Raw genomic sequence first — 19,861 nt, forward strand, 5'->3', positions numbered from 1 at the left:
CCACAGGTTTTCGCTCCCATCTTTAGCGAAACACCAACTTTAGCGAAGCGAGGAAGGGAAGGCAAGAAAATAGGCTGAAAAATTTTGGAACACGCAAATGTTGCTGAAAAATTTTGGAGCACGCAAATGCTGCACCATTTTGGAGATTAAATAGCCAGTGTTGTTTGCAGAACCAGCATGGCCCAATTTCGCCACTGCTGCTTGCAAAACCAGCTAGCCTGGGATTTGGCTTCTCTGTTGTCCTTTTCCATGTTGTCCCTATGATGCCCCATTAAAATAAAAATGCACAATAGTTGTGTTAATATATGGTTTTAATGGGGTAGCACAGGGACAACGTGGGAAGGGACAACAGAGAAGCCAAATCCGCTAGCCTGCATGCTGCCCCCTGCTCCTGCACACCTAGTCTGCGCCTGGCTTGTGCTTCTGCTCCTGTTGCACTGTTGTATCGCCAGTTTGACTGGCAAAATAGGGCATGCCATTTCGCAACTGCCAATGGCGAAACTCGCCGACGTGTCTGCCACCAACGTATTTCGCCAACATGCATGGTGATAATCATGTAAAAAAGGAACCCCCTGAGTAATTTGTTTGAAAACATACCCCTTTAGGAAATTAGTTTGTAAAACTAACCCCCTGGGGTCAATTTGCCGTAATTTGTACAAAAAGGGAAAGCTCTCTTCGTTTGCATATTTATATACCATATCGTCGTGCTTTTAGAAAGAGAATCATGATGATAATTATCATCTACTGGTAATAGTTAAACTAATCAAGGCTAATCCATGATTTATATCATGAAAACTATACACTTTTTTACCATGATAACTGCCACATGTTACATGTCGACTTTTCTAACAATCTAATCAAGGCTAATGTTCAGGCTTCCGGCAAAATATCATTAAATAGATAAACATATTTACATCAGGTACCTACAAGGAAGATCCAACAGAGGATTTAGTTTTCCAAACCAGGAAGCCTTCTTAACAACAAAGAGAAAAACAAGATGAAAGATTTCAAAACTACAAGTGGTGAGGATGTCTCCTTCACCTCTAGGATCTCACAATCACTCACAAACTCATCTCAAGCTCTCAAACCGGCTCCTGCTTCGAGCTCTGGTCTCTGCAGATCTTCACACATCAATATCTCTCAAAACCCTCTGGAACTTGGACCTTTCTCTATTTAGAAACCCTAGACATGCAAAGCTCTGAATCCCAGTCCAAACTCCCTTCACAAAATCTGATTTCAGGCTTAAGTAGGTGGCCTTATTCGTGCTCGTGCGCTTAGCGCACGTATGCACCACTTAGAGCATGTTAGTGATTTTTGGCTTAGCGCGCCTTTCTCGCTTAGCGGATGAACTGAAGCAGTGCGCTTAGAGAGATGAAGCAGTGCGCTTAGCGAACCTATACAGCTCATCTTCTTTTGGATTCTTCCTCGCGCTTAGCCCAGGAATGTTGCGCTTAGCGGATGCTCGCTAAGCCACCAGATTGGCTTAGCGAGAAGGTGAAAACAGTCATTTCCAAAGCTTACCTAATTAACCTGAAATTGAAAGAAAATGATTATTAAACATCCTAATAATATTGAACCAGTTTTAATAAAATATATTTTTTAATATTTTAAGATAACATCCTAATATTATTGAACTAGTTTTTCTTTTTTTTTAAAGCAAAACAACTTCATTTTGAAAGTTAAAAAAAAAATTAACGAAACCAATTACCGGTTCAGTGGCTCGGTTTAAGGATGCACTTGTTTTTATGAAGACATGTGACCAGTTCCGGTCGAACCTGCCAGTCCAGTCTGGATTTCAAAATTTCAAAACAGTGGTTATACGAACAAAGCCTAATAATAATAAAGCGAAATGGAATAGAAAGACCCTTCATGTTATGGCATTTCCATTGCAGAGTTCAAGTGATTAGAATCACAAAATGGAAAAGCAAAATCATATTAAGAGAATCCAATCTATCTACGGTTTTTAGACAATTGTAGACAACTATACGTCCTCAGCCATTATAATATTTTGTTTTATTCTAAACTATAAATTAAAACAAATCAAAATTCTCTGCCTAAATCTCTTAAAACTAATCAGTGATCGTGTGAGTGCATGACTACTCTAAATTGGGTTCTACAGGCTCTAGCAAGGTATGGTGGCAGACTATTTGGTGCTCGGTAGTGTTCTGCATTTGGAAGAAGACAAATGCAGTTATCTTTAATCAACAAGATATTGATAGCAGAAGTTTAATTGATGATATCACTTTTGTATCATGGTCTTGGCTTAAGCAATTCGACTCGGCATTTCGTTTCTCTTTGGTTCAGTGGATGAGTAACACAAGTGCATGTTTGAATGGGCCTACTAGTGCTTAATCATCTTGTCATTGGTACGATGGAGTATACTTTGTAATTCAAATTCTGCAGTTTTGTTACTAGTGTATGCGGGGCAAAGCTTTGACAGAGGTTGAGTTCATTAGGATGGAAGTATCCTTTTTATTAGCCTTGTGTAACTACTATTGGTGGTGGGTTTGTTTTCAAGGGTTATTGAGTATTTGTAGCTGTTTAGTTATAAATATTCTATAACCCCTAATGTATGCCGATCCTTGGTTGGTTACTTGTATCATGTTGTTGTAGGTACTTCTGGTACCATATATATATATATATATATATATTCATTTTGCCGATTAAAATATATCATAAAACGTGTTGACAGGTAACTTTAAAATTTTATGTTGTACCGAGTGATAAGTAAAGTGGAAATGACAAATTAAATTAAAGAACCTCAGCTGAAATTATTTCACTACGGTAATTAGTAATCAAGCCAAACTTGAAGAAAGTCAATTCTAGCTCTACTCTCAAGACAAAATAGAAACACAACTATGTGAAGGCTTTTCACTACAATACTTAAGTGTTATACCATCCCGCACCAAACCAATTCTTTGATTGATGAATGTTATCACAGTCACATAACAAATTACTCGCTACATTGGATCCATTTATCCTAACATAAACCTTTGTCGACTGGTAACTTCAAATACTCGGTTGTTCTGCCTGCACAAGAACAGTGAAAATATAATTAGTGGAAATGGCAAACAAAAATAGTGAAACTTAGAAGGCTTTATTCCATTATAGTAATGAGTAACTGCTAAGATCAAATCAGTCAATTGTGATCTGGCATGCAATAATTTTCTACACAACCAACAATATTTGTAGCAGCTTAAGAAGTTTTTCAAATGAATTCCTTTTCAATAACTTATTCCCTTTTGGTTTAAGTAAACAAGAAACAACATGGGCTAAAGTCATCTCCAATCACTAAAAGATTAACCATTTTAGCCTTACCTAATGACCAAACAAGCTAAGAGGCTAAGGAACAAACTAATGGTGTTTGATATCCCAAATTAAGGGCAACTGCAGGTCCACTTTGTGTCAGATTTTATCGCAGTCAGACATGTTGACTATCAAGGCCTGCAAAGGTAAAAAAAATTCAGTAAACAGTAGTTTAGATCAAAATTATGAAGAATACACAATGAACTTGATTACCTTGTACATTCAAATTTTTATTGGTGCTTACTTGCAGTTCATTTGAAGACCTATTAAATAAAGATACAAAGAATGTTAGATACAAGCATTAAATAACAAAGAAGGAATTGCAACATTAAATAGAAAAAATACCTTGAACTTGAAGCATTATCTTTGGAATCAGTTAGACCTATAGGGTCAAAAAAATCTTCGAAACTGGTTCCTTGGAGTGACCAGTCCAAGTTTGAAAAATCAATGTCAGATATGACAACTCCCTTGTCCAACTCAGATGTAGAAACCTCATTAGCCAATGATTTGTCCAAGCTCTCAGGCATATTAGAGGCATCAAAGTTCAATTTGCCCCTTACATCATCCTTCTTACTTGCTTTTCCTGTATCTGCTTCGATAGGAGAATTGCAATGACTGCTCTCTTTATAAGCCATTTGTTTTTCAGGGTCAAACATAACTCTATCGGTTGAAATCGTAGTGCAACAAGAAAATTAGTAGGGGATACATATGTATCACAGTGAGAGGATTGTGTTCTAGGAGGTGTCTCTAGAATTTGTGAATGGTTTGGAACGAAAAACAGAGGGTGATTGAATGAGCCTTTGGCAACATTGGATCCTTGAACCTGTGATCCGTTGGGTGCACAGATCCCAGATGGTGGTAGAGTTGAAGAAGAAGATTGCCAAGAAACTACTTGATTGTTGACAACATTACTTGATTGAGGCAGTGTGTTTTGACCTAAACGTGAAGATAGACTAAAAATCCAATTGATGAATAATGAAAGCTTAGCATATACTTAATAGATGCACAGAAAATTATACCTTGGACTTGATTTTTCCTCCCAGGTGGTCTACCACGAGGTTTCTTTCCAACTGCAGGCCCATTTACTATTTCAGTATCTTTTCTCTTCTTGTCAGACACACTAATCATTGGTGTTGAGAAGTTCCCAAATGTGTTTTGCATGGCAGAACCAATACTTGCAATAGAAGAAACACTTAACAAAAAAGCAAAGCAACGCCAAACACATCATTTATATAACAAAAACATTCACAATGAAGATTGCTACCACAACAAAAACAAGAACCTCTCAAAAGCTCTTCTAGCATCTATCCAAACTAGTCCTATAATTTCAATGGGATTAAATAAGGGGCTGAATGGGTTGTGGGCTATGGACTCAATGACAAGAGGGAATAACCTCCCCATTACATGTTGCAACCGTAGAAATCTTACGAGGAGATACGTATGTATGATCCCCAGAGGGATGTGTTGTAAGAGGTGTCCTTGAGACCGGTGTGTTGGTTGGAATAGGAAATTAAGGTTGATTTAATAGGCTTTTGGTAACACTGGGTCCTTGAACCTGTGATACACTGGGTACACAATTCCCATATGATGGCCAAGAAACTACTTGATTGATTATTGATAGCATTACTTGACGGTGAGGAACCACTGTCAGGAAAAGTCAATACATCATTAATTGAATTCCACACGTCAGGAAAAAAATGTTGTACCTGAAGGAGTTTCATTACAAAGCCTCCATTGAGGAACCACTGTAGAATTTGTGCTCATCCCTACGACATTCAGTGAGAGTGGCTTCTAAAAAGTATTTATAACATTTTGCAGGCCTTGCACAAACATTTGAAGCTGGTATTTCTCGTGCATCACCATGACCCGTTGTTGATGCAACATCTCCTTTTGATTTTTCAAACACATATACTCATCCAATATTTGCACCAAGCCCAGCATAGTCTTTGACAACTAAAAAAAATTTCAAAATTTGCATAAAAGACAAAGAATGATCCACATGCAATAATCCAAATGAAAAGAGAAAATGACCAAAAATATCTCGTTTTAAAGATGGTTGGAATTGCTGAACACATCTTTATAATATATTGCACTAATCATCTATTAATGGGTTATTTAATACCATTTGGTAAAACCAGCACCGTCCCTCAGATTTTTAGTGTCAGGGCCGGAAAAAAAATTGTTTTTATAATCATTTTAAATATTATTCTCCTTATATTTTTTATAAAAAAAATTAACATGTAATTAACAAAATTTTAATAATTTCATTTGTACGGGTACGAGAATGGGTATGGGACGGGTAGTGACATCCTCGTCCCCGATCCCGATCCCAATTAAAAAAGTCGGATAATCCCCGAACCCGAATTCGTACCTGGTCAATTCGAGTATTCCCCATCAAAATCGAAACGTGTTTGGGCGGATACCCAAGTATGAGTTTCATTGTCATTGGGTTTCATTGTCATGCCTAAAAAAACACTTGCTAACCAGACCATTGGAAGAAGGGGTTGAGAAAGAATTAAAAGGGATGAACCTGGTTGGTCGACGAATCAGTGAAGAGGGAGGAAGCCTCGTTCAGGAAGATAGAAGACGTTTGAGAAAAATGATTGTCTCTGAGGTACTGGTGGACCATGAGGGCCACAAGAGCAGGGTTGATTTTGTCCATTCGGAACGACTCTGTCGTGTTGGGTTCGATTTCGACGACGTTTTGGAATCTCCAGCAACGAAAAAGAGAAGAAGGAGTGTGATGATAGATCAATGAGAGTAGCTCACTTTAGAAGAGGTAAGGAGTATAGAGGCCGGTACTTCTGGCGCGGGAAAGTTTCCTTTTTTCTCATTTGTTTAGATGCTTTTATAAAATAGTTACCGCGCACTCTTTATTTTTTATCTTTTATTTTAAATTTAAATTTTATTTCAACTAGAACTATTTTTTATTCAACCTAAAACTTTTTTTATGCGTTAATCTAATATGCAGAATCGTGTGATGCTTTCACACATTCATTCATAATACTATAGGTGTTTAAATAATTTTAATTTGGTATACTTCTTTTTTAATAATTAATGAACGACATCAAACTTTGAGGTAAAAAAAGGATAAAAGATTACAATAATGAATTACCGTCATACTTTCAAAGTTTGAACACTTTATTTTCAGATTTTTGCTTATTAATAGTTATAGTAATTATTAATACTTTGGGGTGCTTATTAACACGTTTTCAAATTTATTAACTAATAGTTATAGTAATTATTAAATATAAAAATTTATTAACTAAACCAATTAGAATGGTTTGAACAATACGTTTCCACATCCATGGTTTTGATGCTTGATTTTTAATTATAATATTTAGTCTGTTAATTTTACATATTATCAATTTTGATTCATTTGTTAAATTATTAACAAATAATTATGATTAGTAGAATTATTAAGTAAATTATAAATTAACTTTTTTTTATCAAATTTAATTATAAATGAATTAAAAACATTATTTATTAAAAAAAATAACTTATAATTAACTTAATAACTCTACTAATCATAATTATTAATTAATAATTTAAAAGATAAATCAAAACTGTTACTTTGTAAAATTAGAAGGATCAAATGTTATAATTAAGAAAATCAAAATTATAAATTTAAAAAATTTAGAAGAATCAAAATTACAATTTAACTATTTTTTTATTATGAAAACTGAACAAATTAACTCGAATTGGATTATTTCACTAGAATTCTTATATGCATGGTTTCAAGACAAAAGAAGCACAAGATCTCCGAGAGTAACATATCTTGTCGGGAAGTTCAATTAATATTCATGTTTAATTTTATACAGCAATTTATTGATTATAGCATTTCCCAACATTCGTGTTTAACAGTCTATTTATAAGTTTTTGGTTCTGGTATTTGGGAAAAAGACAAATCATAATTTTTATATGCAGGGGAAAGGTTATAATAAGACATAATAAGATAAAGGATAAAGACTACAAAGGATGAATTAGCATATGAATGTGAATCAATTATATTGCAATGATAATTCTTTGGATAATTTGGTGGGTGTCTAGATCCTGTGAAGGTGCAGATAGGTAATGGTTGGAGAATAATGTATTGTGTTAGTTAAGGTGTAAGCGGTTGGAGTTAAATTTTGTCTATATTTTTATTCAATTTAATTAAACTTAATTGAATTGAATTAAGTTTATTTTTTATTTTGTTAATTTAATTCAATTCAATTCAACTTTAATTCAATTAGATATGATTGGTTAATAAGTTGAGTCATTAAAAAATAATAATTTTTCAGTCTTTACAAAATTAAAGAAATTTTTAAATTCAAAAATAATAAAGATATTTTCTTTTTTACAAAATAGTGAGAGTATTTTAAAAAATTAATCTGAATAAAATATTATCCTATTCATATAATAAACAGAAGAAAAATCATAAATATATATTCATAATAATATTCATAAAAATTATATCAACTTACAATAAAATATAAAAAATAAACTCTAAAATAATATATTACCTCGTAATTAATTTAAGATTTCTATTAGTAGTTTTATTGTAAGTGAGTTAGGTTGAGTTTTGGTTGTCCAAACCTATAACCCAATTTAATTATAATTAGATTAATTAAAATAAAATCAATCAAATCTAATATTTCAATCTAACTCATAAAGATCTAATTGGATTGATTGATTTTTTTGCATTCCATCTATTTACATGGCTAGTAATGATTAAAAAAAACTTAATTATAAATTTAGTTTTCATATTTATACATGTTCATAAATTTGATTCTCATTTGATTCTCATGTTATTTAATTTCCTTTATTTATTTATTTATTGGCAATCCCATAATTTTAATTCTGAATCCCAAATTTGAATGTTATCTATTAATTGTTTACATTTTATTCGATGTTGATTAGGTGGATGAATATTTGGCGTGTACCAACAAGTGCAAGTTCGAATCAATGGCCAACGCTCAGCTCACCGCAATAGCGTCATCGATCTCTACGGCAATATACTGCGATTAAGCCTCTGGGAGATTAGAGTGCTGATAAAAATTAAGGAAGCAGAGGAGAAAACTGAGGGTGGGATTTTGCTTCCATCAACTGCTCAAACGAAGCCTCAAGAGGGTGAGGTGGTTGCTGTTGGGAAGAACAATGTAGAGATTAGTGTGAAGACTGATGCATAAGTTGTGTATTCGAAGTATCCAGGTACTGAGGTGTACTTCAATGGTACAAAGCATCTTATTGTGAAGAATCCTTGAAACTAATGACATCAAGGATCTTAAACCCTTAAATGATAGAGTCCTCATAAAGGTTGTTGAAGCTGAGGAAGGCAACAGAAAACCATTGTGTATGACTCCGGGGAACACAGTTTTGTATTCCAAATATGCTAGAAATAAGAGCACGACACTGAACATAAATTTACTTAAATTTGGGATTGGAAACAAAATTACTGGTTTTAAAAAAAAAGACTCAATTAGTGAATTAAATTTGTGAGCTAACATAAATAAGAGGATTAAATTTGTAATTAACAAAACACTAAATTTTACTTTTTAAAAACATTTAAATATAAGTAATTTTATTTTAAAATTAATTTTAATCTATTAATTTTAAAAATCAATTTCTTTCAAAATTAATTTTGCAAATATTCACTCAATAGGTAGGATTGATTGGTGGACCAATTCTCAAAGACTTTGAATAACAATTATTATTTTTTCTCATGAAAAAGATAAGTTTTGCATATGTTCAATTTTTTTGGTGAATTCAAACTAGAGATGTCAATTCCAATGTATATAACTTAGTTGGCAACACACATTGAGAAAAAACTTAAATTCAATTCTTATAGAATAATTTTTGAAAAAAATAAAGAATTTTAAATCAATTAGTAGGACTATACAGACTTAGAATTAGTGTTAATATAATCTAAGAATCAAAAAACATGTGAGAATACTTGGGTGTCATCAAGTTAAATTTTTTAAAGAAAAATAAAATTAGAAATATTGAAGAATTTAAAGTTATTTTTCCAATCATAAATTTAAAAAGTAATTTGAAGTATGTATGTGAATAATTGTTGCTCCTTAATTAGTGTGGTTGAATTCAAGATCTTCATATGCAACTTAGTTATATATTTGACGAAATTTTTTTAATCGCTCACAGTAAAAAAAAAAAAAAAGTATTTACCTAAATACATGCTTACCCTTTGGACTCTAGAATACGATGTTGCCTGGTAACGAACATTTTATTGCAGAAGATGAAACACGAAGCAAAAAAGCACTGCGAAAGCAAAATAACGGAAAGAAAAAAGGGACAGATGGGCCTACTCTCTTCACCAACCAGTGTGTGGCACTTGTGACCCTTCAAACTTTTGAAACCACACATTTTTTTCACTGTTTGCAGAGACAAGGCCACAAAAGGATGATAGAAGGATAAGAGAGGATACAAAGTCCAAAGGGGAAACCATGCAGCATTCTCCAACGTTCGAATTGAAACTTATCAGACCAGAAGACAAAAAAGATAGGAAGATTATTTCATTTTTTAGTTTTTTTATTTTTATTTTTTTGGGTCTACATTTTACTATAGTTTCCACTTCCAAGTTCCAACTTTTGAGGAGAATGTTATCCTATTTTTCATATTTTCCAAACAATTCCACTTCAACCGTTTATCAATTTCTATTGTAACTAATATTTTAGCATATACATTACATAGGATAGTTGTTTTAATTTATATATGTACTTAAATTTTATAATGAATAAATAATTTTAATATTTAAGTTATATTATAATTAAACTTTAAAATAGATAAATAAATAATTTTAAATATATATAAATTATATTTTATATTATAATGAAGAATTTTAATTGTGATATAAATTTTTTTTACAGAATTTTTTTTTAATTATTGGTAATTCTTTAAAAGAATCTATTGAAATTTAATTTTAAAATAAAGACAAAAGAGGATAGATTATATGGAATATGTGGTTAAGAAGATAAGTATATAAATAAAAAAATAAAATAATTTGAGATTGTTAATAGATAACTTTTAGCCAATTGCAGAATTAGTGTATAAAATGCATATTGAAAAGAAAAATATTAAAAATATTTAATTGACAGAGTGAGAATTTCACTTTTCAATATATTATAATTTATAATATATATATATATATATATATATATATATATAATAATTTTTCCATTTTCTCTTCTCCAATTAATGGATATGCATTTCCACATGTCTCATAGGATAGTCCTCGGTAATTTAAGTAGGTGATTGAATTCACAGTGGAACATTCAAAATCATGTTGAAAAACCGACTAATGTGACCCTAGATAATGTTTAGATGTTTTATTTTATATTCAAGAATTGATTTTGAGTCTGTAATTAACTTTGAGTTGAAGAAATTTTTATATGTGTTGATAAATATTTGTATATTAAGTTTTATTACTAATTTCTTTTTAAAAGAAAAACATTGAAACACATAATTACATTCCTTTAAAATTAATTCTAATTAAAATAAATTTTACAAAATAAATTTCAAATACTCACACAAAATCACAGGCCTCAATGTTTTTCAACATAATAACTCAAGTTGCTAAGCTTTTGATTTTCATCGTATGTAAATTGAGCATTTGATTAGTATTTTGACCTCAAATTCTTATGTATCATTAGGATTATCTCATTTAAAAATAATCTATTTTAGTGCATGATGGACTGTAATAGTTTTATATTTACTAAAAATATCTTAATAGATTAAGTTAAGAAAAAAATGTGTTCTTATTATCAAAAAAAAGGAAAAATATATTTATAAATTATCCTTAACCTCAATTTTTAAGTGTTTATGAAAATTTTGGCATATTGAAACAATTGAAATCTAAAATTGAGTGAAATTTAAAATGAAACATTGATCACTAAATATAAACAATTTGACTGGTTAGAGGAAATTGATGCTCATGAGATTACTACCTGGCATTACATTTTCTTGGTTTTTTTTTTTTACCAAATGTACACGTTCTCTTTTCAGAAAATTTTCAATCTACACCGGTTTGTAGTTTATATCCCAAAGTGCACCCTTTTAGGCTTCATTGAGAAGTTGGAATTTGCCAACCCAACTTCTAAACGGTGGTTTTTTAAAATTTAAATTTTTTTTTAATTTTTAATTTATGTTTTAGTTTAAATTAATAAAAATATTTTAAATTTAAATTTTCATACTTTTATTTTAAATTTAAAAATAATCTATTTTAGTGCATGATGGATTGTAATAGTTTTATATTTACTAAAAAATGTCTTAATAGATTAAGAAAAGAATGTGTTCTTATTATAAAAAAAAGGAAAAATATATTTATAAATTATCCTTAACCTCAATTTTTAAGTGTTTGTGAAAATTTTAGCATATTGAAACAATTGAAATCTAAAATTGAGTGAAATTTAAAATGAAACATTGCTCATGAGACTGATATCTAGCATTACATTTTCTTGATTTTTTTTTACCAATGTACATGTTCTCTTTTTAGAAAATTTCCAATCTACACCAGTTTCGATAGTTTATATCCCAAAGTATACTACTTATTGGCTTCATTAAGAAGTCGGGATTCGCCAACCCAACTTCTAAATGGTGGTTTTTTTTAATTTAAATTTTATTTTTAATTTTTACTTTATGTTTTAGTTTAAATTATTAAAAATATTTTAAATTTAAACTTCCGTACTTTTATTTTAAATATTATATTATATAAAAAAAATATTTTTAATTTATTTTAAAAATAATATTTTATTAAATAATTTTTGTTTGTTTAAGAAAATGATGTTATTAAATATAATTTTTTTCTTATATTATTTAATTTATACAAGACTTAATTGATAATAAACTTTTTTTATAATATTTTTTATAGAAATTATATTTAGTAAAATAATAATATTAAAAAAATTCATGTTTGTTTTAAAAAAATTAAAATTTTAACTAAAAAAGTCTTATATAAATTAAATATTATCATACTAAATTTTGTATAAATTAAATAATATAAGAAAAAAATATTTAATAACATCATCTTCTTAAATAAATAAAAATTATTTTAATAAATTATTTTTAAAATTAATTGAATATATTTTTTATATAATATAATATTTAAAATAAAAATACTGAAGTTTAAATTTAAAATATTTTAATAATTTAAATTAAAAAAACACTGTTTAGAGGTCGGGTTGGTAATGGGTGTTGCTAGGTGCATCCAACATCACTTGATAATGCCAAAAATGTCCCTCCACTAGTAATATGTGTGGATCAGGTGATCCGTAAAACACCCGCGGATCAACTTGATCTGCGAAAGTCTCATGCGGATCAAGTTGATTCGTGTAATACTTGCGGATCAAGTTGATCCGTGTAATACGTGCCGATCAAGTTGATCCGTGTAAGACTCGCGGACCAAATGCGAATCAAGTTGATCCGTAAGTCTTTTATAGATCAACTTGATCTGTAAACCTTGTACGGATCAACTTAAAGGACTTACAGATCAAGGGTATTTCAATTCTTGGTTCAGGAACTCTTCTTCATCACTGTGGTTGAAAAAATCGAAGCCTCTCTCTCTCTGCAATAAAGTGAAACGCATCAGAAAAATTTAATTCAATTCAATGGATGCGAATCACGAGCAAATTGTTGTTGACGTTGGATCGCTGGTGGAAGCCGTTTCTACTGACGACGGTCACGCTCCTCTCTACAACATCGAAAGTCTCTGCATGTGTTGTCATGAAAATGTAAACGTTTTTCTCCTTTAATGTTTTTTCAATTAATTCACTGTGTCAGTTTCTTCTTTTTCACGCACCTCCTGCGTTTTGTAACTGAACTATTCAATTTTCCTTTTTTTTCCCTCTTTTACATTTAATTCGTATTCAAAGCACCATTTTTTTCCTCTTTTGCATTTAATTCGTATTCAAAGCACCATTTTTTTCCTCTTCTGCATTTAATTCGTATTCAATGCACCATTTTTTTAAACTCTTCTTTTTCCTTCCTAATTGCTCCCTCAACGTTTATGAAGTTTTAAACATTGAGCTTTGTTTTTTTTTTCCTTCCAAAGTCAAATGCATTTGATTCGTATTCAATACTTGATTTTTTTTACTCTTCTTTTCTTCTTTCTTAATTTACTCGGTGAACTTTTCTGAGGTTTATTAAACTTTGTCTTTTTTTTTCTTCCAAAGTCAATGCGTATTCCATACTCAATTTTATCTACTTTGTTTTTTTCTCCCCCCTTAATTGCTCAGTGAAAAAGGTTTGTAGTTTAAAGGCCTTGTTTTTTTCTTCCCAAGTCAATGCTTTAAGGTTGATGTTAGGTGCTTACGGATCAAGTTGATATCTAAAACTTCTACATATCAATTTGATCCGTAATAAATTTACAGATTAAGTTGATCCGTGAGCAACTTGTGGATCAACTTGATCCTTAACAAACTTGCAGATCAACTGCAGATCAACAAAACCATATGCGGATCACATTATCACATACGCAAATCAAACATAATGAGTTGGGTGTACAAAAAATACTTTAAATATACCCGGAGATATTTGTCTTTGCACATAGGGTGCTGAGTACACCAGCAATAATACTAGGTACACCTAGCAATACCCTAATTCCTGACTTCTCAAGCATAAAAGTGGGGCACTTTGGGATGTAAGCCATAAATTGGTGTAGATTGGGAATTTTCTAGAGAGAAAGCGTCTACATTGGTTAAAAAAAAAAAAACCATTTTCTTTGTTTTTCGTCCAGCATGAAAAGTTATAGGGAGTGACGTAGGAAAGTATGGCAAAAATAAAATAAAATAAACTCTCCTAGAAAGTGTAGAATCGAAAGGCATTTTGCTTTGACCAATCAAGGGCAGTTCATACGATTTTCAATCATATGGCCAACTTTAATACACGTATAAAAAAATATAAAATAGTATTTGGAGTTTTGACACTCGAAAGACTTTCTCTTGAATCCTTATCATTCTTCGTCAAACCACATGGGCTATGTATGTGAGAGTGAACCTTTATCATTCAGATCAGCATTGATGGTGGTCTAGTACTATTTATTTATTTGTATTGGAGGCCTTTCTAATCCAGATTCCTTAAATTCTTAAGGGTGTCAATTTATCATGAGATGTGAAATTTTGATTCTTAATATTCTCCATAGTGTGGCAATTAATTATGCCCCCAGAAAAAGCATGATCTTCGTTTGATTCTAACTTCTTTTTTTGCTATTGTTTGTGTACAAAGAAAGTAAAGAAAGAAATTATTTGATTGAGAAATATGTAAAACTGTTCAACGTGCACACTAAGTCACTAACTTAGGTCGGCCATAAATATCACTTGCATAAACATGCTAACCAATATGACATGACATTGAACCAATTATCATTAACTTCTAATACACCTATATAACATTATGAGCACAAATAATATTTAAAATTGACTTTTAAACAGACAGAAAGAAACATAACCAAGTAGTTTTAAATCTTGCTTTGTTTAGACAAAGTATTTGTATTCTTAATTAGGTTATTGCTTTAAAAAAGTAACACACACAACATTTCTTAATTAAAAATTTGAAAGATACTTGTACAGAGAGAGAAGGAGAGAACAATCATAAAAAAAATTCATGCAAATAAATGATAGGATTTTTTTCCTCTACCAAGGGAACATATTGAATGTTATAAGAAGAATAGGTAGGCTTCCAACATTAACCAATCACACCAATTCCGATTAAATTGCAATTCAAATTAATTGGCATGCTATAATATGATTATTTAAATATAATTATTGACGATAATGCTGCAACACACAAAGTCCTGGCCCTACGCCAAACACATGTGCTTTCATTTGACATTCGACGCAAACATGTGTCAAGAGCAACACCCTGATCGGTTGGGACCAAACGAGAAACACTTGAAGACAAGGAAAAAACAGAGTCAAGAAGTATCTTTACTATTTTTGAATGAATGAGGATTGGAAATAAGTTTAATGTTTTTAATATTAACCCTTACATGTAGTTTTAAAAAGTTTAATCTAAATTTGTCATTGGTGTACAATTTTTTGCATAATCATATATTCATATATCACTTTAAAAAAAGGTATTTTTCTGGCTGTTTAGGTGTCGTTGTCTCAATAAACTATCAGAAATATTGTAGTTTTTGGCAAATAAATTAACCGTCACAACCAATGCGCGCGTGTCACTTAATTAATTCTTAATTTCTAAGCATTCGTTACCATTTTAGTAATTGTTTAATTTCTAAACATTGTTAATATCAAAACTTTTATTGTAAAAAAAATATACAATTTTTATATGCAGTCAACTAATTAGAAATTATAATCAATAAAAAATTAAAATTATAATAAATATAATTTTTAAAATATTTATTATAAAAATCAATAAACTTATTATATATTATATATGTTAATCTATAATTACATTATATTTAGGTTGTTTTCTCAATTGTCTATATTCGTTGCAAACAAGATCATTTAGTAATACATGTACAATAACACATACATGATATAATAATAAAATAATTGAACTGATTTTTTTTTATCTTTCATGTTAGATTTTAGTTTAAAATTAATTAATAAGCAAAAATTAAAATATGTTATAAAATCTGATATTTAGATTATTTGAAGTTATAATCAATTAATATTAAATAAAGTTATCTGATAAATATATAAGTTATAAAATAAACTGAAGGATGGGGCTTCCTAACATTTCACATGTTAAGTACATTCTGGTTATCTGTGCATGTGAACGCGGCAGTTCAAATGTTACAGCATACTTATAATTAAATAGTATTTGCAATTTGCAACAAATTATATATAAAAAACATGCATGATTAATCATACGAATAAATTTGTAGATGCCATTTTCTTGAGGAATAAAATAAAATCCATACACCAAACACTTGAAGCACGACAAGGTGTAGGTGAATGAAAATGTCACAGTAACTAAAATAATTCTTTGTTGAGTTAAAAGAACAAGACAAGAAGCCACGCGAGATTAGTTCGAAACGTGAGCTTCGTTTGTTCTCCCATGCCAAAGTGGGCACGACGCACAAGCACAACTCACCCCCACCCACTTTCTCCTTGTCTAACGCAAAACGAGAAAGTGTCTCGTGATGTGGCGTGGAGGTGGAGGCTGTAAACAAGATCAAATACATATGAATATGAGCCCTTTAGGCAAAATGGAAACAATTTACGAAATGTTTGGCATTTGTCAACCTCTCACAAGTCACAACCTTTTAATATTTCCAAATAAACACCAACATGTTCTCTCGTATCATATATAAAAAAAAATTATCTTATAAGAAAATTTCAATTTATTTTATTTTATTTAATATTATTATTTCTAAAATATCTTTAATTCAAATATTAATTTCAATCACTTTTTTTATCTTTGATATCAAATTTCATTCAAGGATAAATTGAAAAAAATATTTTTTTTAAATTGAAATTAATGTTATTTTTTTTCTTGTGGTAAAGTGACATGACGACAGATAATATTATCTCATGTGGTTAAATATTTTATTTTTGGTCCGTATGAGAAAATATTTATTGAAAGAGATTAATCCCATAAATAAATATAAGTACTTAAGAGATTAATCACCAAAAAGAAAATTCCAAATAAATAATTACTTGCAATTTACTACATTTACATTTTGATAATAACAAGCTCGTAATAATATGAAGTGAGAAAATAAAATCCTTAGAAGTGTGGATATATACTTTTATGAGTGATGTAATACAATTAATTGGATATACCAGAAGGATATTTGGCTAACCGAATAGTCAAACACCCAAACAAAACTTTAATCTCGAGATTGTATTATTGAAAAATGTCTGAGTATTTGACTGGCTGAATACACTCCTAGACGAATTGACCTAAGACATCCAGATATTCATGTCACTAAGCATCAAGATGGGATCTCAATTATTCAACTGACCGAATAGCCCGACACATCCCTCCATGACCAAATACTTTATACAATCCAACACATAATGACAAACCGGAAGTCATTATAATCAAGTTTATCCATACAATCATAATTGTAATAATTATTAAGAATAGATTACGAAAAAAAATTGGTAATTAAGACTAAACTAATGACATCTCCATTCCTTCATTGGACATTGTTCATTTGTTCTCATGTTTTTCACTTTTCCCTTATAAAATACTAGAATTCTACTCCATAGTCCATACTTTTACACCGAGTAACCCATAAATTTTTGTTTGAGGCAAGCCTAATAGCCATGCAAACCTCGTCTACATTTTTGCTACTTTTATACAACAGAACCAAAATTTAATATTGGATTTGAGCCATGCATTGATTTGCTCTCATTATACCATAACATGCCCTGTTTGCTTCAATTTTGCTGTCTTTCACTCGTTTTGTTGTTTTTTTAATCCCCATGGCCATGACTGTGCTATTTATTAAAGTATGTAAAATAAGAAATAATATGCTATAATAAGATCCACAAAACAGCAAATTTAAGCAACTTTAAGGGAGATTCATATACGGTTATATTAGCCAGCTAGAACAAGGAATCTACCTCTAGTCTTCTACGATCTTACACCACAAGACCAAAAATTAAAAGCACATTCACAATTAATGGAGTGGTCCACAATGAACCCAAAATTTAAAAAATCAAATACAACTTAAAAGTTAAACCAGTTATTTGTGATTTTATCTAAGGTTGTGAGTTCACATGAAGAATATTGCAAAAGGAAAGACTCAAACTGCAAAAAATAATAATAATAATAAAAAAAAGATAGCTTTAGTTTTTTCATGTTTTTGGTTACAAAAATTGCTTCTTTTTTTTTTATATTCCCTTGGTCATCTGGCACTGAGAAAAAGTGAACCACCAAGTTGCAGAATCAAGTAAAATGTATTAAATTTTCACAACATCCAACCCAACTTCCCCAATATTTCTTTACTTTCTTTCTTCTTCTGCTTTCTTCCCTCACCCCTCTAAAAATCACAAAGATTCTACCTTTTGATGCAAATGGGATCAACCCACCAACCCTAGGGTCACATACCAGCAAGATTCATTCTTTCATTCAATCTCAAACCAAACAACCCCCATTTCAATTATGGCACCATTTCCCACTTCCCATTACTTCAGGGCCTTCACTTTCTCCATTTTGTTCCTCAAAACCCTAGCTTTTGACCCAATTCCTCTGTTTTCCTATGCTGGCTTTGGAAAAGATCTGAAATTTAAGCCCAACGTGGCCCTTTTTGGTAATGCAAAGGTTCTCAATGAAGGGTCTGGGATTCATTTCTCTGGCTTTGGGAGTTCAAGAGGCACTGGGAGAATCATGTACAAGAAACCCATCAAGCTTTCTCAAGGTAAACCAAGGCAATTAGTGTCTTTTTCTACTTACTTTGCATTTTCAGTGTCCTTGGAAGATGGGGGTGGCTTGGCTTTTGTTATGGCTCCAAAGGGTTCTCAAGGTAATGTGTTTTATCAAAGTTCTTCTTCTGGGTTGAATGATGGAAAATTTGAAGTTGTTGGTGTTGAGTTTAGTGCCTCAAAGAGTGGTAGAAAAGGGGTTTCTTCTAGTTGTGATGTGAACATGAATATTGGTGGTTCTGTTGTTGCTAAAAAAAGTAACACCTCTATTGGAGAAAAGTTGCATGTTTGGATTGACTATGAAGCTAGTTCGAGGCGCTTAGAAGTGAGATTGAGTCAGCATGGTAAAGCAAGGCCATCATATCCATTGATGTGGCATTCAATTGACTTGTCAAACGTGTTGAAGGAGAATGAAATGTTTGTGGGGTTTAGTTCTGTAAAGGGGAATAATGATTCTCAAGCATGCGATCTCTATTCATGGAGCTTTGTTCTGAGAAATTTTCCACATTCAATGCATTCAGAGCCTCTGGATCCAAAGGTCTTTGTCAAAAACACTGAAAGTCCAGTGGCTAAACAAAGGAGTGATTGCTTTTTGAGTGTTCTTGCTGCAATGATATTTGGTACTGGATGTGGAGCTTTAACAGCATTTATTGTGCTTTACTTGTGGACCATCTTTGGCAACAATAAACGTGCAGTGGTGCCAGAGGAGTCTCTTGTGGAACCTGTAGATGTTGATTATAGGAAAAAAGTCAAAATTGTTGTAGATAAAACCATCGAAGATGGTAAGAAGTAGAAGAACCTCGTGAGGGAAGAAGAGGTTGGAGGAAGCTTGTGTTTGTAAATTTATTTAGTTTGTCTTGTATTTAGGTTTTGCTCTATTGTAGTAGTAGTAGTAGTCTTGGTAAAGGGCTATGTACTTGGTTTTCCTGACGTTGTCTATTGTTTATCAAATTGAGATTGAGATCCAACTGTGTTAAAAGATTGCTTACTTTTTTGAAACATGCCAAATTGGGGTTATTACTTATTAATGTACTATATGATGTTGTTACATAGATTTCATTGTATGAAGATAACCACTATCAACCCATATTAATGAATTGGTTACTTATAATATAAAAAAAATGAATTGGTTACTTACGACCTATGGTTCTTTCCATTTAAGAGAAAATTGTAAAGTTTATGGAAATATGACTCCCCTATATATTGCCCCTTCTATTACATAT

The 19,861-nt window shown here is 31.0% G+C and overlaps 2 protein-coding genes across 2 annotated transcripts; one reads left to right on the plus strand and one right to left on the minus strand.

The window, feature by feature from the left end:
- Nucleotides 1–3,164: 3,164 nt before the first annotated feature.
- Nucleotides 3,165–4,737, minus strand: LOC121174523 (uncharacterized). Its single transcript, XM_041013830.1, has 4 exons — nucleotides 4,326–4,737; nucleotides 3,652–4,242; nucleotides 3,520–3,569; nucleotides 3,165–3,444 (listed from the first exon to the last, which is right to left on the minus strand). Exons 2-4 carry the CDS (start codon nucleotides 3,960–3,962, stop codon nucleotides 3,422–3,424), a joined length of 384 nt encoding a protein of 127 aa, XP_040869764.1. The 5' UTR covers nucleotides 3,963–4,242; nucleotides 4,326–4,737; the 3' UTR covers nucleotides 3,165–3,421.
- Nucleotides 4,738–18,007: 13,270 nt separating this feature from the next.
- Nucleotides 18,008–19,635, plus strand: LOC100810362 (L-type lectin-domain containing receptor kinase VIII.2). Its single transcript, XM_006576516.4, has one exon. The coding sequence runs from the start codon at nucleotides 18,379–18,381 to the stop codon at nucleotides 19,429–19,431; it is 1,053 nt and encodes a 350-aa protein (XP_006576579.1). The 5' UTR covers nucleotides 18,008–18,378; the 3' UTR covers nucleotides 19,432–19,635.
- Nucleotides 19,636–19,861: the final 226 nt, after the last annotated feature.

Source organism: Glycine max, chromosome 3 (assembly GCF_000004515.6).
Source record: "Glycine max cultivar Williams 82 chromosome 3, Glycine_max_v4.0, whole genome shotgun sequence".
In the NCBI taxonomy this organism is placed as follows: domain Eukaryota; kingdom Viridiplantae; phylum Streptophyta; class Magnoliopsida; order Fabales; family Fabaceae; genus Glycine; species Glycine max.

Excerpts from the sequence above, each read along its gene's own strand:
- LOC121174523 (XM_041013830.1), bottom strand. The coding sequence starts at position 3,962 with ATGTTTGACCCTGAAAAACAAATGGCTTATAAAGAGAGCAGTCATTGC. Across the intron at positions 3,570-3,651 it reads GATAATGCTTCAAGTTCAAG|GTCTTCAAATGAACTGCAAG; the intron begins GTATTTTTTCTA and ends TTTATTTAATAG. Across the intron at positions 3,445-3,519 it reads TAAAAATTTGAATGTACAAG|GCCTTGATAGTCAACATGTC; the intron begins GTAATCAAGTTC and ends TTACCTTTGCAG.
- LOC100810362 (XM_006576516.4), top strand. The coding sequence starts at position 18,379 with ATGGCACCATTTCCCACTTCCCATTACTTCAGGGCCTTCACTTTCTCC.